The 17,944-nt window shown below is 36.7% G+C and overlaps 1 protein-coding gene across 1 annotated transcript in view; it reads left to right on the top strand.

The window, feature by feature from the left end:
• LOC145252327 (uncharacterized) overlaps window positions 1-17,944 on the top strand; it is a 332,123-nt gene that overhangs the window by 187,448 nt on the left and 126,731 nt on the right. The window contains exon 4 of the mRNA XM_080111736.1: window positions 6,005-6,101. Within this exon, the coding sequence (XP_079967862.1) occupies window positions 6,005-6,101 (97 nt within the window). The remainder of the gene's footprint in view (window positions 1-6,004; window positions 6,102-17,944) is intronic.

Genomic DNA, 17,944 nt, shown 5'->3' with positions numbered 1-17,944 from the left:
AACTCAACGCCCAATGAGTACCAAAATAGTTTTCATGATCTGAAGAAATTTTTTTTCGAAAAGTGTGTGATCACTTTTCCATGTAAATTTAACTTAAAATGAGCACCCACTTTCTGGCCATCTGAGGAAGGGGCATTTATTTTCGTGTTTATTGGCTTAAAGGTTTTTTGACAAGGCAGCCTGGTACGCGAATACATATTTAACAGTTTTCGTTTATGCTCACGCATAGCATAAACAAAGACTACGTCTGTGAAATGGAAAATAGTCCCAGAGTTCAGGGGTTAATACCATGCAAAAGAAATCAAACAAAAAACTTTTTAGCCAAGAAACACACAGAAAAAAGAAAAAAAAATAGCATCCATTTTTTTCTATCGAATTCATTTGCTGTTTTTATTGAAAACTATTTTCCCCCGGATTTTTGATATAATTTTCCATTAAGGGCCGTGCGTCTGACGTTCGTAAATAACAAAATTTTTTTTGTAAATTTTGGTTTGCTAAAAACGAATCTGCAAACCGTTTCCGTCGCAAAAAAATAGTTTTTATGATATGAAGAAATTACTTTTTCGAAAAAGTGGCGATCACTTTTCCATGTAAATTTAACTTAAAATGAGCACCCACTTTCTAGCCACCTGAGAGAGGGGGGATTTTTTCCCATGTTTATTGGCTAAACAGCTTTCGTTTATGCTCACGCATAGCGTAAACGAAAGCTACGGCTGTGAAATGGAAAATAATCCCAGAGTTCAGGGGTTATTACCATGCAAAAGAAATCAAACAAAAAAACTTTTTAGCCAAGAAACACAGAAAAATGCTCCTCTCTCAGGTGGCAAGAAAGTGGGTGCTCATTCTAAGTTAAATTGACATTGAAAAGTGATCACCCACTTTTCGAAAAAGTAATTTCATGAATATCATGAAAACTTTTTTTTTGCTACGGAAACAGTTTGCAGATTCGTTTTTAGCACACCAAAATCTACAATAAAATATTTCGTTATATATGAACGTGAAACGGGCCTTAAAGTAAAATAATACCGGAGTTTTGGAGCAGATTTGCCGTTTAGTTGTACAAATATCCTCAAACCAGGTAATCACTAAAAGGGACTTTTAAAAGTCGTCACCTGCATCGAGCAAAAGTTTAAAACCACCAATTATATGCCAGCCTACGTCATGGTAACATATATTGAGTGAGTTCATAACAGTATTTTGTATAGTTTTTTAGTTTAAACTCATTTTCCCAAAATTTCCCCAAACTTAACGTGTTCGATACAGTCTGCCACCATTTTTATTTTTCAGATATACCGATAAACATTGAATGTTTTTTACATAAAAACATTAAAATCTTATCCAGTTAGGTAGAACATTTACTTTTCTTGCCTTTGATAACATTTATTTATATAATATAAATATATATTATTATAAATATATATTATATATATTTATTTTTTGATAACTTCTTTGTATCTGTGTTTAGTAATACAAACCCTTTTCATTTAATGTAACGTTTAGTCGACTCGAAAAACAGTGTTTATCGGGGTATTTTAAAGCTACAAATGGTGGTGGACACTGTTGATTACTTTAAGTTAGAGAAAGTGAGTTAAAACTAAAAAAAAACTATACAAAATACTGTCAGAAACCCACCGATTATGCCAGCCTATATCATGGTAACATATATTCGATGAGTTTCAGACACTGTTTTGTATAGTTTTTAGTTTTCAACTTACTTTCCCAAACTGAACGTATTCAACAGAGTCCGCGACCATTTCTGTTTTTTGAGCCGATTAAACATTTTACATTACATAAAAACACTAAACAATTATCCAATTAGGTAGAAACGTAACACCATACCTTTGCTTTAATTTATTTGTTTTTGGACAACTTTTTCGAATCTGTGTATAGTAACCCCCCTCCCCCCACCATCAACCAAATATTAATTACTAACTCACATTTTTGTAAAACAACAACAACAACAAAAAAAAGCATTTAGCGTTTCAACATTTTCGCTATGTTCGGCTTCATCCACTGATTGTTGGTCGAGTCCAAACCATGAATGATTGACAGAAACTCCCGAGGATCCAGATCAAATTCTGCAAGAGTCCCATTTTTTTTCATTTTCGCCTTCTTTTTCACTTTTTGCAGTGGATTGCTGTACTAATATAAGAAACATGCATTTTCTCTTTTTATTAAATTTTTCCATTACACAAAATTGAGCCACTGCAACGCGTGGCAGGGTACAGCTAGTATATATATATATATATATATATATATATATATAAAGTTGTTTCGTTAAAAAAATATTTTTCATAGAAATAAACACACAGAAAGTGTTTTCTTGGGTTTTATTTTTTTTTTTGTTGGAACGCTACCTCGTTTTGATTTTAACGCCGGTTCGTTTTCATTCAGCCTTTTCCAGTTGTTTACATAATTCTACATCGGCAAAAATCGATTGTATCCGATTCAAAAGCTATAATAATACCCAATTATTCAAGATAAAATTTATTAAATGCTTTTTTTGCTTCCCACCAGTTTTGGCAAATAGCAAACAGAATCCTGAACAGAAGCGTGTGCTCTATCCCAACTATCAACAATGGACCTGAAGTAATCTCGTTAGCATCAGACAAAGCTAAACTCTTTGCCAAGAATTTTACAGCTAACGACCAAGGCCGCCAACCTCCAATATTTCCTCCTGTATTAGAAAACACGCTATGTGATATACAAATATATGTAAATGTTTACTTTAAATACAACAGAACACTGACCAATAACATTTGGTTATTTATAAATTTTCGGTGTCACTGACAACGAATCTGATATTCAAACCCGTCGCAAATTTACCCCTGAACCCTCGCACTATTTTGTACCAACTCACCGCCATCGTTTATGCTATTCTTACATGATGCATTCGCGCATGGACGCGCGTAGTAAGGTGATTTGTGACATCACGGAAGAATTTTTTAGCAGACATTTGAAATAACAAGAAAGTTTTCAAAAACCACAAAATGTGGTTCATTTTTCTGTGTAGCGACAGCGTAGTTTTTGATGCTTTTTAATTGATCTAAAAAAATTAAGTTTTCACGAGCGATTTACAAAAACATTTTTATTTTTCGTTTTTTATTTTTATTTTTGGAGGGGGGTTATTCAATTATAAAACTTGTACATTTAAGAGATGCTTCTGCAGTTTAATTTACCGTTTTACCGTAAGGAACGCGCCGACATGCACCAATCAGGAGAACTGTTTCATTTTTCACAAAAATTCTGTTTACATTGGGGAGGGGCGGTGTAGGGGCAAGGGGGACGGGTGGTGTTGCACGCGTGAAAAATTAAACAGTTCTGCTTGGTGCATGTCGGCGCGTTACTTACGGTAAAACGGTGGGGGGGGCGTTACTTACGGAAAAACGGTAAATTATACTGCAAAAGCACCTCATATCAGATTCGTTGTCAGCGACACCGAAAACCTATAAAAAAAACAAAACAAATTTTATTGGTCGGTGTTCTGTTATAGTTAAAGTAAACATTTACCCAAATATTTGTACGTGATGTTGCCAAGCTAATTGAAAACATTGATTCCAGTAAAACAACCGGCCCTGACGGTATTCCAATTATAGTATTCAAAAAACTTCAACCGGAACTAGTGCCCATATTTACAAAACTGTTTAAACGTTGTCTTAAGGAGAATTGCTTCCCATCACCCTGGAAAATCTCATCGGTATGCCCTGTAGTTAAGAATTCAGGTGATCGCTCATCTTCCTCTCAGTACAGGCCAATAAATCTCCTGTGCGCCATGAGTAAGTTGCTGGAATCTGTGTTAAATAGAGAAGTAATCAACCATCTCAGCAAAAATAACCTTCTTAGTGACACACAATGTGGTTTCCGTTCTGCTAGATCTACAGCAGATGTGCTTACAGTTATATCTCATAGGATTAGCAAATCTCTCGACAGAGGCAACTTTTCTAAGGCAGTTGCTCTTGATATATCAAAGGCCTTTGATAGGGTGTGGCATAAAGATTTACTTCACAAGATCTCCAGCTATGGTATAGATGGAAATGTCTTCTCAATTATTAACTCATTTCTCTCTGATAGGTTCATAAGAGTAATAGTTGATGGACAAAAATCAGAAGCTCACAGTATTAATGCTGGAGTCCTTCAGGAGCCCAACTCTCTTCCTGATCTACATTAATGATCTTCCAAATCACATCCTTACATTATTTGTAGACATTTATGCTGAAGACACTACCATCTATGGTAGCACATCTAAGACCACAAATGACCAAGTTCTCTCCGATTCTCTCTTCTCTCATCTTGAGCATGTGGTACAATGGGGAAAGGAGTGGCTGGTTACTTTTAATGCATCTAAAACCAAACTTTTATCTTTACATCATCAACGCTCTGGTCCCCACCTGGCATCAATTGAAATGAATGGCTCTCGTCTTGGGTAGGCCTCATGTTTTGACAAGCTTCTGGGCTTGACATTTACTCCTGATCTCAAATGGAACACGTACATCAAATCTGTTGCCAAGGCTGCTGGAAAAATGGTGAGATCCTTCTATCGATCAAGTAGATATTTCACTGCTGATGCAATTCTCTATCTATATAAGAGCCAGGTACCTCCAAGGATGGAGTACTGTTGCCACATCTGGGCTAGTTGGTTGGTTGGTTGTTTTTGTCTTACGGCATATCAACCCTTTTCAGGTTATTTAATGCCGAATCCAAAGATTTTGAAGAAAAATATTTTTAATAGAATATATTTGTTGTTTTCACGTCAGTTTCTATTTAACCCATAGTTGGAACCTTAACAGGTACTACCACTCCGGGTCAGAGTGGACCTGGGAGCAATGGTAATTAAAGGGTGGCTCCACACTCCCCAAAGCTCACAAGCTGGGGCCTCACCACTGGATATAGTTTAAGATCATATCCAGGACCCCCATTGAGGGACTTTTACCCTCTGCAGGGGTAGTCGGTATATTCTAATGCCCCACCGACAGGGCCACATCTGGGCAGGGGCTGCTAGAAAGGACTTGTCCTGCCTTGATAAAGTTCAAAATAGACTTCATAGCCTCGTAGGAGATGTCCTTTTCTCGTTGCAAGTTTGTCTCTGCTTTATCGTTATTTTCATGGCAACTGAGCTTCAATCTATGGTCCCCCCTCGCCAAACTTTCACAAGAAACACTCGTCTAGCTGAAAACACTATTAATAATTCCCCCCACTCTTTATCGGTGCCTAAACCTAAACATAGATTCCATGAACAAAGCTTCTTTCTTAGAACTGCACGCCTGTGGAATTCTCTTCCGTTTTCCTGCTTTCCAGCTGACTACAATATGATTGTCCAATGTAAACAAGTTCTTCATGAGCCGTTCCACGGTACAAATTTACCGAATTTCCATTACTAACGATTACTATATTGTCCAATTGACTACTGTACACTCTTAACCCTTATCCTCGAGTGGTCTCTGACCTTGATAAGTGGTGATGCCTATGTAAAAAAAAAAGCATTCTCTAGTCCAATCTACTAAAAAATGTTCTTTTTTAAATCATATTATTTAGGCTACCATTCTCATCCTGCTTGCTATCTTCACAAGATTTCAGCCAGTGCAACCTCCGACTTGTTTCAGGTGCATATTTGCAAACTTAATGATTCTACTCAAACATGGCTGACCCACATAAGAAATAAAGGGTTCATTTCAACATTCCATATACCTTCCCAAGTTCTACGTAAAAATTCCCAGATTCAAAAAGAAAATGTTGGAGGTTACTTCAGCAGAAACGTTGTGAAAATAACATCCAAAATGAAAATAATCCAAATTACAGATGTTTTATTGTAATAAATGATAATATCTGTTTCATTGTAATACATTTAAACCATTCATTTGAAAAAAAAAAAAAATGCGTTTTATAAATATACTCCGGTTTTCTAAATAATTATTATCATATATATATATATATATATATATATATATATATATATATATATATATATATATATATATATATATCTTTTCTTTTGCTTTAATAACAGTTTATTTTGAAGTGATGCCATGTCTTATTCGGATGGGAGTAAATGCAGCAATTTCACAATGTACAGATTATGGAGACCATTCAACACATTTGTGTCGGTAAGTAATTGAGTCAACACTGATATTCTAATACTTCCCTCAACTAGGACCACCGGGAGAGAGATCAAGTAGAAATGACAAATAACACCCGACCTGAAGACCCATCTTTCAAACTCCTCGACTTAACATTCATGAGCAATATGATTTGGAACAAATACATTGGGGATATTGCTAAGGCTGCTGCAAAGAAGGCGGGTTCTTTCTACTGTGCTAGAAAATTACTCATGTCAGAGAGCAGCCTATATCTTTACAAAGGCACTCTTCGTCCATGTTTGGAGTATTGGTGCCACATCTGGACTGGTGCATCTACAATCAGTCTCTGATGCTTAGACAGAGGCCAAAAAATCTCATATCTAATAGATTCTGGACTCTTGGCCAAGCTCCAACCTCTGTCCTATTGCTGGAATGTTTCATCCCTATGCCTGCTTTATTTTAATGGAATGTGCTTTAATGACTTCAGTCAACAATATTTTAACAGAATTCAAGAGATATGAAAATAGTGACAATGATATATTTCCTATCTAGGAATTCCAAGTAAAAAATCTAAGTGGATAAATCAAAATTGTCATCTGAAATGGATTATCACTTATTACCTGCTAACATGATTCTCAAAATAAATCATCTTCAAGATTTAGTATCAACACTTAAGACACTTTTCCTGTTTACATGGTTAGTTTGTTCTTTTGCAAACTTTCGATAACATTAAAACTCTGAATATTTATCCTGTCAGTATCTATATTATTATGGAGAACTAGCAGGGAGATCCAATGTTGTCCATGATTGAATGAGGATCAAAAAATTTTCCACTTTTCCATACTTTTATTGTCATTGAAATCGGTGAAATCGCCCATTTTTCAATCAAATCGATTGGTTGCCTGCTCTAGTTAGGAACCTCCTCCTGCAGTGTATTGAAAGGAAACTTCACATGCATCCCCACAGTGAGTTAATCCACAATACATTGTAGTTTACATTGCACTGTAGAGAATTTTGTAAAATACTCTGTAAACACTGGCTTCACATAAAGTTTAAAATGCAAAACTCAAATATCATGGTTCAATTGTGCATTTCAAATGTGTTCCTGTTTTATCAAAGAACCAACTGTTCATTTTTTGAAAATATTTTTACATAATGATTTGAATTAAAGTTAAACGTACAAAAGTCAAGTATCATTGTTCAATTGTGCTCTAAAAACATTCACTTTGAACATTCCCCTGTCTTATAACAGAATCTGCAGTTGCTTTTATAGGCTAGGCCTTTCTGCTTGTGCAGTGATAAAAATTCTCAAAAGAGATGTGATGTGTAAAATTGTTAACTTTGGTCAAAATTGGACTTCCTTCTTTAATCAGATTTTTTCGATTATCGATTTTCGATACTTATCAAATGCATTCAGACCCAAAACTGACATAAGAACACTTCTAGACACATCAAGTAGCTTTGTGTGAAATTTTTAAAAAATCAGCCTAGCCGTTTCCGAGGGAATGAAACACACACACACGTGCACGCACACACACACATACACAGACAAGGTGTTTTTTATATATAAGTAGATATCCTTCCTCTTCAAAAAGTCCATCACCTTACAGCTGCTAAATTCCTGACTGACAAACAATATGGATTTAGGCAAGCCCGTTCCACAGCAGATATCCTAACTGTACTCTCTGAACGTATATATCGTCCACTGGACAAAACAGGGGAGGGTAGAGTGGTAGTCCTCGATATATGTAAAGCTTTTGACACGATTGTGGCACGATGGTCTTCTAAGGAAAATTAGATCATATGGTATCACTAGAAGAATACATAATGTAATTAAATCCTTCTTAAGTAAGAAAAAAAAACAGGTTGTCCTCGACGGTCGTACATCTAAACAATATGATATAAATGCAGGAGTACCTCAGGGGTCTATCCTTGGACCTTTATTATTCATGATATTCATAAATGACCTCCCTGATTAAATCTGATTAAATTGTTTCTGAGATGGGTATATTTGCTGATGACACCACTCTCTATAACAGGCAATGAACACATATCTAAGAAAATAGCAGAAACACTAGCGGATGACCTCAAATCTGTAGTGGAATGAGGACAAAAAGTGATGGTTACATTCAATGCTGCCAAGACTAAGCTTGTTTCCTTCAATAATTACAAGAAACCTCCTCTACCACAAATAGCAATGACCAAGAACACATTACCCAAAAGTACTTCCTTTAAACTTCTCGGCCTAACGTTTACAGCAAACATTGCCAAAGCTGCTGCGAAGAAGGTGGGATCTCTCTACCGTGCTAGAAAACCACTTACGCCTGAAAGTACCCTGTACCTCTATAAGGCCACCGTTCGCCCATGTATGAAGTACCGTTGGGCTGGTGCGCCTGCAACTTGTCTCTCACTCCTGGACAGGGTTCAAAAGAGAGTCGCCAACCTGATAGGTCCTGAACCTTCAGCCTCTGTCCCATTGACGAAATGTTGCATCCCTCTGCCTGTTCTACAAGTACTTTAATTGTGAATGCTCTGACGAACTACAAGCACTTGTACCCCCTCGACGTGAATACCCTTGACAAACCCGACAAGCAGATAAATCCCACCCCTTCACAGTAGAGATACCTAGGTGTAAGAAAGCCTTCTACTTCAATAGTTTCTTCCAGAGAACTGCTAGACTTTGGAACTTCCTTCCGGAATTCTATTTTCCCAACTGTACTGACATGCAGAAGTTCAAGTGCAATGTGAACAGACATCTTGCTACTCATCTCCCTTCATAATATCCCTGCAACTTATGTCTCCGATAGTAGCCCCCCACTTCAAAGTGGCACTGTGTCTTGCTTGGGGGCAAAATTGAATAAAAAAATAAAAGAGTTAAACAACTGGGATTGACGACAAATTCAAAATCGACAAAAACGAGATGACTTGAAAAATTGATGCGACGCAAAACATGTTTCAAAAAAGCCAACTTCAAATAATGCCATACAAATAACTTATACGGTCTTAATTATGAAATTTTCCAAACCTTTACACGAAAAAGAATTTTTGTTGAGATTTCTTTGGAATTTTGCAGAAGGAAATCTCGATGCAAACATAAGAAAGAAAACCTTCAAACCATTTAGTAAACATTTTGTAAATCCATCAATTAAACAACCTAAATATTTCGAAGAAAAATATATTCCTGATTTTATACAACTTCTAATTTAATATTTTCAAGTAGATTTAATGGAATGTAGCGTCATAAAGAAGCCATCAGAGAACGGTTACAAAAAATGAATATGCATAAAAGACAGCGCGTGATTGGCGTTTTCAATCTTTCTCACACATCAATGGAATTTCCGTTTTGTGCTTTGTGTGATGCTTACATAAATCAATAGAGACAACTTGTGTCTTTCTCACAGTCGACGACAAACGTGGAGAAACATTTTAGCTTCATTCCCACTTCTTTTTAAGAATACCAATTAATACATGCGCATATATATGAATCAGCGCTTATCGCAAATTCAAGCACAATTAAACAACGTGCAGGTTTCGATAATGTAGCGCCATTAATAATTAAACTTTTATTAAAAGAACAGGTTAACCTTCTCACATCATAGACCCCCCTCCTGTAATAATTAATATGTATAATCTCAATCAATAAATAATATGACAAACCACACTCATTTGATTTCTGTTACACACCTCTTTTTGAATTTTAACAGACATATTCTTTCCAGAAAGAATATTAACTGCGTTCATATGTTTCAAACACATATTATCGACTATATGACGTTATTAAAAAAATCTCCCTGGCTAACAACGCATGCTCACTTCCTTTTTTGAATTTCCAACGTCTTTCTCCGTTTCTTAAACAGAACAACGTCACACTTTGCACGTGAAACATTTTCAAATATTTGTAATGGTGTTTTTATTTTTAATCTCATTCATCCAGAGGAAGCTTCGAAATAAAGACGAAACGTTGATGAACACATAACACGGTTTGTTCCTTTATATATATATATATATATATATATATATATATAGTCATCTACACACAGTGCTGTTTCGTTGTATCACAACTCATCAGTGTGGCTGGACAAGCACTTTTCTCCAACCGTGGATCGAACCTAAAACCATCAAGTTGACAATCGGCAGCCCTACCCACGAGGCTACAAATCAGTGCCCGCAAATGTCCCTTATATTATATAGTTATTTATTATTGTTTGACTGTGGAAATTATTTATCATTGTTTGACTGTGGAAATAATTATATATATATATATATATATATATATATATATATATATATAATTATTTCCACAGTCAAACAATGATAAATAATTTCCAGTCAATATAAAATGGGTTAAGAAATTCCAACGAAAAAAAGATGTATATTTAAATAAGGGGGTAGTCACCAACAATGTGTATTTTTTAACATTATTTTATTATTCCGTGTCTTGGTTTTTCATTGAGAATTATGTTTAGATCATTGTAATAATGTTTTTAAATCATTGAAATCGTTTTTAACGCGTTTCAGACGTTCTGTGAAGCGTCCTCTTCAGAAATTATTTGTTGGAGATGTAAAAATAGCATTTTCGTAGTTCATTTGAAGTGTTTCCAAGGGGTGGAAACGTGTAAGTGTCTACTATTCATTGGAATGTATATATATATATGTTAATATTTAATTAAATATAAGGAATATGAAATAAATATAAGGATTATGAAATAAAGGTGAAAGGTTCCTTATTTCATGGAGTTTCAAAGAAAGGCTTCTCTCTTCAGAGAAAAAAAAGATTAGCAAACGGTAAGTAGAGATAAGTAGCTCACTTTTTGAAAACATTGAAGAAAGAAAACTGAAAGAAAGTATAAATTTATCGATAAAATAAAAAGGAAACCCAGCAAATATACAAAAGTTCGCAATACTTAGGGCGATTAGTTAGCCCCTAAAGACTTCCGTAAAGTATCGTTTAGAATCTCTTTTAAAATATCTGTGATGAAATGAAAAGTCCGTGTAGAAAAATCCCGTTGTGAAATGCGGGAGTAAAATCCAATCCATGGAAATAATAGTTTCTGTGCAGAGAGGCATTTTTTACCATAAATATTGGATAAAATCAGAAATAGGAATGATTCTATGAAACATACTGAATATTTTCGAATTTGGCATATCCTGTTTTCTTCACATGATTAGAAACTGTATTCTTTGTCTCAAAATTTGTATGGATTGGCTACCCACCGAAAACTCTATTCTTCATTTCAGAACATATATAACATAGCACAGACGCGCATAAAAAATGCATGCGAAATGACGTCACCAGTAGGGAAAATAAAGACTTTAAAAAGGAGATCACGTTAGAGACGAGAATAACGTTCAAGATCATGTGAAGGGTTGATGACATTCGAGGAGACGGTCTTATGAGGGACGTTACAGCAGTAACGAGTGAATGAAGAAATAAATGCTATGGTACAAAAAAAAAAAGCGAATTGAAGTTTTTCTATTCTTTGTCAACATAGTGATTGAAGCTACAACGTGTTGGTTCGCGGACAACATTACAGAAGATAAATTGGCACCGTAAAGACTAGACCTTTTTTACACAAAAAAGAAATGAAGAAACGAAAGAAGCAAAAGGGTTTCCACAAAACTATATGGTAGCAATGAAAAGGAAACAAGAACTAACCAAACTCATAGAGAAAACTTGAAAAAATAGAATTGTAAGCTGTAAGCCATGTTGTAAGTGATATTTTTTGTTTTGTTTTCTTATGACCGATAAACAGAAGAAATCCGAGTCCTTTCACTCGAATTTCTTCTGTTTGCCGGTCATACTTTTGGTTGCTAAAGCGTGTGGTGACCGTTGGGTCGACATGAATTGTTCTAGAGTTATGACTCGGTTATTTCATTTATTTATAGGCGACAAAGTTCCATGCTCAGTTAATGAAGCAGTAGCTTATTAGGTTTTAAGTAGAAAGTTAGAATGAAACATGTGGAAATATTTTGTTCTTGTAAATCGGTATCCGAGCTGTTCAACTCTGTTCAAGTGGTTTCCTACCAGAAATTCTATTCTTTGTCTAAGAACTTGTTCGGATTGACTACTCACTGGAAACTCTATTTTTTGTCTAAGAACTTGTAAGAATTGGCTACCCACCTACTTTGTCTGATAACTTATACAGATTGATTACCCACTGAGAACTATTCTTTGTCTAAAAACTTGTACGTACGTACGAGGCTTGAAATGCTGTAAGCATGTAATAATTGATCTCAATGACAGTCTTCAGTGTCATGCCTGCTTCAGTGTGTGAATTCACCGGTAGGACTAAAAAAAAAAAAAAAAAAAGTCATTTTTAGGCTCATGGACTTTAAGTGTCTGAGGGATTGGCGCTCGTCTGACAAGACGTTGCAATCATCATATATATATGTATATGTATGTATACATATATATATATAAATATACGCACACACACACATGTGTGTGTGTGTGCGTGTGTGTGTGTGTGTGTGTGTATATGTATGCAGCCGCTCTGATGGGTCGTGAACGACGAGGCATGTGTCAGTGGATGGTTGCATTTTAAAAATAATATATATACCGCTCCCCATGTGGGGGTGCCGGGTTGGTTAAAAGGGGAGAGTTGTTCCCAGCTCGCATTTAGGTAAAAATGCACTTTCGTAAATAATTGAATTCATTTATTTAAAACATATCGCTAAAACCAAAACAGGACAGCATCTGGGTAAATCGCGATATATCCAGACGGTTGACGAGATGGTCCCGGGGTGGGGGTTTGGGCTCATTGCCGTTGGGTTCCGGTTTCGAGTCTCGCTGGATGCAGCCGCTCTGATGGGTTGTGGACGACGAGGCGCATGTCAGTGGATGGTTGCATTTTGAAAATAATATATATATATATATATATATATATATATACAGGGTGACCCCCCCCCCAAAAGAAGCTAAATGAAGGCCATCTAGAACATATACTGTAGAACAGAAAAAAAAAAAAGGCCAAAGACCCTCGTGTTTTGATGTGATGTTTTGAATATAATAAACTAGTTATGACCAAAGTTTCATTTCATTCGGACAAAACACTAAAAAACGGGGCCTAACTAGAGTTGGGGCTCGTTTTGTTTTGTCACCCTGTATATGCATATTTAGAAATATGCATGCATATATGGATACAAGGGGAGGTTCTCTAAAATAATGCCTCCTATTTTTTAGCCTGGATAAATCAGAAGGTTGCAAATTGAATTGTTATTATGATTGAAATTATGCATTTATCTCTCTGTTGCAAATATCGATGGTGTAAGTCTCTAAGAAAGCAACTACTTTCATGGATGCGCTTCAGAAGCAGAGATGCGCCATTAAATTCCTGGCAAAGTGCATTTAGAATGGTTATGACTACATAGAAAAATACATTCTGCAGCACAAAAGGTCGCTTGTTTTAATGGTACCACTCCCATCTTTGTAGTTCTTCAACTGTTTTAGTAAAAAAAAAATTACAAAACTTTTCTTTCGGAATGACCCTCGAATGACAAAGGGTGCTGTGGACAAAATAACCCACAGAAGAGACGTTGCTTTGTTTTTATTTCCATAGCAAGTGCTCGTCTCTGGTCCCCCCTCGCCAATCTTTCACAAAACCTACCTGAAATCACTGTCAATAATTTTCCCCACTGATTATCTGTGCCTTAATCAAAACGTAGATTCCATTAGGAAAACTTCTTTCTTAGAACTGCATGCCTGTGGAACTCTCTTCCATTTACTTGTTTTTAATCTGACTACAACTTGGTTGTCTTCAAGTCCAACAAAACAAATTCTTGATGAACGCCCCCTTAAGTAATCCAATCTACCAAATTTCCATCACTAACAATTACTACGATATTATCCAATTGATTACTGTACACTCAATAACCCTTATTCTCGAGTGACCACCGGGCCTTGATAAGTCATGACTCCTATGTAAAAAAATGAAATAAATAAAATGTCTCTTTATACAATTATGGGATGGAAAGAGTTAGCAAAATATTCATCTTAAATCATGAGCTTTGTAAGTTCTTTACATCAAGTGTCTTCATGATTTGTCAGAAGTGATTTCTATGTCTGACCATGAATAATCAGCCGACAGCTGCCAATAAACGTGCTCACAAACAAGTTGTAGCTGAGTGCCAAAAAAGAATCTGAGAAGCCCAAAACACCTGGTGGCAAAGGAAAGCTGAGGAAATACAAAGGTACGCTGACCAACGAGACCTGCGAAATTTCTCTACAGCAACAAAAGAAATTTTCGGCCCCATTCGGTCACCAGTGGGTGGTTTAAAAGACCTAGATGGGACCACGACTATCACCAAAACTGAGGCAATTCTATTAAGATGAAGGTCCCACTTTGGGAAACTTCTCAACGACCAGACTGTTACCCCAAACAACCTCTTGCGAGCGACCCTGCAATACCCTGTCTGATACTGGATGGCGTTGCCACCTTCCATCCAGGATTTTAACAAAGCCCTAAAATGCATGAGACGTGGAAAAGCCCCTTGACCTAACAACATCCCACTGGAGCTACTCACATATGGTGACCCAGAGCTGAGGAACGGTCTCATGCACCTCATACTGAAAATATGGGAGACAAAGACCCTCCCTAGTGATTTTTGCAATGCAACAATCATAACAATATTCAAAAAAGGAGATACTGCCAGATATGCCATCAATCAATCTCCGCTTTTGCATGGATGGGGGAATTTCAACCTAGCATGACTCCATGCTAGAACTAAGACCTCCACATGCTTAGTGCAAGAGCTGCAGTATGCTAATAATAATGCCACCCAGATCAGACTGCACAGGACCTTCAATCAGTAGCCGATGCATACAATGCAGCCTATGAACGTTTTGGGATGCAAGTCAATATAGAAAAGACCAAAATACTAGTCCAACACCCACCTGGACTCCTGCTACCTAATACCAACACTATTATAAATGGAAGTTGACTAGTTTCCTTGCCTAGGAAGCATCATTACATCTACTTCCACATGCACAAAAGATGTGGAAAACAGGATCAGGACAACCCACTCCACCTTTGGTCGCCTCCACAACTGCATATTTAATAACTACACACTGAAATTGACTACGAGCCTCATGGTCTTCAAGGCAGTAGTACTCTCCACTCTTCTTTATGCTTGTGAAACATGGACATTATAAAGAAGCAGCAGCACAATCATCGTGTTTTCATCAGGAATTGTCTTCATCCAGAATGATATCCTCTTCATCTACACTGCGTATCTGGTCACCCAGCGTCTAACTGATGGTTACAAATCTCTCATTTCCACTCTCCAAAGGCATATCAGAGCAGGCAATTGGCGGGCCCTGTCCCACTATGAGTTGCACGTCTTTCACATGACGTGACATTTCATCAACTGATATATTCTGTGTACTGGTACACCCAGTCAAATGCTCCACTCCATAGTAGTACATCGTTTGTGTGGAGCCTTTACTCACACTTAGTCACCCGTTTTGTAGACAGTTTTCTCTTGATTGTCTATTGATGCTGCTATTTCGGTAATTCGACTCGAAATATTGGAAAACATAGGCAATAGACATTTCTTAACAGAAGCGAGGATTTACTTTTTATCTCCTACAGAATTTAGAAGTTTAGAGCAGCAAAAAAATAAAAAATAAATAAATAAAAGTAAATTAACACATACGCATGTGCGCCCACTATAAATAGATACAAAGACTGGGTATGGAGGGGTAGTACCTTCCACCTAAAACATGGTTACACGTGCTGGTAGGCAAGTCAAGAACTGAAGATGTCCAAATCAAGTTAAGTGTACCTAACCCATCCTTATCCTAACAAAATACCAACTGTTTTTTTTTTTTTTTACTTTCTTGCCAACTGTTGCTTATACTTTTTCTCTTTCAAATTCTACCTTATTTTTAAAGTTTAATGCATTATAATTATATACGCATATATTGTCTTTATCTCTTTGAGTTCCTTGTGAGCCTCATTATGTAGTTCCTAAAATTCGACTCAAAATACTGGAAAACATAGACATTTCTTAACTTAGCAGAAGCGAGGATTTTTTTTTCCTACCGTAGAAGTCAGAAGAACTTATTTAAGTAATTATACTTAATATCGGCAATTACCACATGCTTGCTTGTATTAATAAAATGGCCTCCAGGATATCCATATCGGGCGCTAGAGCACTTACTGATCCGCTCCGTTTTTTTTTGTTTTTATTTTAAAGCGTATTTCCAGGGTTAATTGGATTTTTGTGTTCTTTTATTGAATTTTAAGGGTGAAGTGTGGAGTAGTTGCGGGGCACCCTCCCCTCCCCGTGTTGAGAATGGCTTTTGGAATAATAACATTATGTACGTCTGGATCACTCTCTGCACTAGTATCCTATAGCAAACCACCGAATATAGCTTATACTTAACTTTCACTATATAGTTATCTTAGCTTTTTTTCTAAATAGATACAATGCTTTAAGCCTGACCTAAATGACTGCCTATAAATACAGAATAAGAATTCTGAATCACCGTGAACCATCTGTTTCTCTTATAACTGAAAAAAAAACTGACAGCTAGCTAAGAAATTCCAACATACATTTTACCTCCATGGCGACTGCGTTTGTCTAACTTGCATGCTTAAAAAAAACCCAAAAAACAACCTTACTTGAAACCCTACATCCTAATGGAAATCTACTGTTATTTCCCGTCTCTTGAAAGCTAACAATCTGCCCTATCCCCCCCAAGGTGCCACTAAACTCCTACATTGCACACACTTTTGTTGTGGAATTTAACTTCCAGCCCTTAATCTTCACATGCTAACTGCTTAATAGTCATCACTAAACATCTATACATCTCTACCTCTAAGACATCCCATGACTCTTAACTGAAAGCCGAAATTATCTTCCTTTAATTAATAGACGCATAATTAATACCTCCAACTTCAACTTATTCGCATCTATTGAAAACCTGCCCATATATCTATTTACCTAATTACGCATGACGCAAAACTTACTTACTGTTTTATCCGTACTGTATTGCACTTACATCTTATAGTTCAATTTTTAATACCTACTTATACTGTAAAGTTATCGGATACCTAAGCTAACATATAAATAAAATAAAATAAAGAAAAAGCCTCAAATCACATTAACTCCTAACAAGCCTGCTTACAAACTTAGTTGCTTACACTGCATGAGTTTTACTTACCCCCTTTATCGAGTAAAAATGAAATAGTAATGTCCCTTAATCACTTTGAGGAGTGTAACTAATCAGCAGATATATAATCTCTACAAACTAACCCAGTAGCACTAACTAACCATGCGGGTCGCAAAAATATCTGGATTAGGACCCAGGCGCAGAGCAAACCCTCTCAGTGCTGATGGACCCAGTAGATCTTCCCAGATCATCCGTCTAGGAGAAGGAAAACTCTGAAACTAAACCAAAGGAGAGGGAGGCCTCTTCAGTCTTGGATGACAACCTTTCTAGAGCTGGTGACTAAAACAAATTACCAGTTTGCAAACCTAAACTGCTTAAAGAGTAGATAGGCTCTGTCTATCGCCCGGCTTCCATACTCCTTCTTTGCCTATTAGTCAGGTGCAGAGACGATATCATAGTGGTAGATCTTGTTTCTTGTCTAGGGCAATGAATGCCGTTTTCCAAACTCCTGACACATCCCACTCATCAAAACTGGGCACTTGAGAGTGCTTGAGTACCACATATGCCTGTGCAATTAGATTGGGTTGACCTTCTTCTGATGTGTTGCGGGTACCAGATTGACAGTTCCTGGCTGCTGTTTCCGACTGGTAGTACAGGAGCCCTAACTCTTTGGTAGCACTTAGAGCGGCTGCTCCATCAACAGTTGTATAATATCAGGATGTTTGTAGTGCCATGTCGTGCACGGAAAGGGACC

Source organism: Euprymna scolopes, chromosome 29, assembly GCF_053919585.1.
Source record: "Euprymna scolopes isolate OS-2025 chromosome 29, ASM5391958v1, whole genome shotgun sequence".
Taxonomy (NCBI): domain Eukaryota; kingdom Metazoa; phylum Mollusca; class Cephalopoda; order Sepiida; family Sepiolidae; genus Euprymna; species Euprymna scolopes.
The sequence above is the reverse complement of the archived record's forward strand: the minus strand, read 5'-3'. Positions and strand labels throughout refer to the sequence as shown.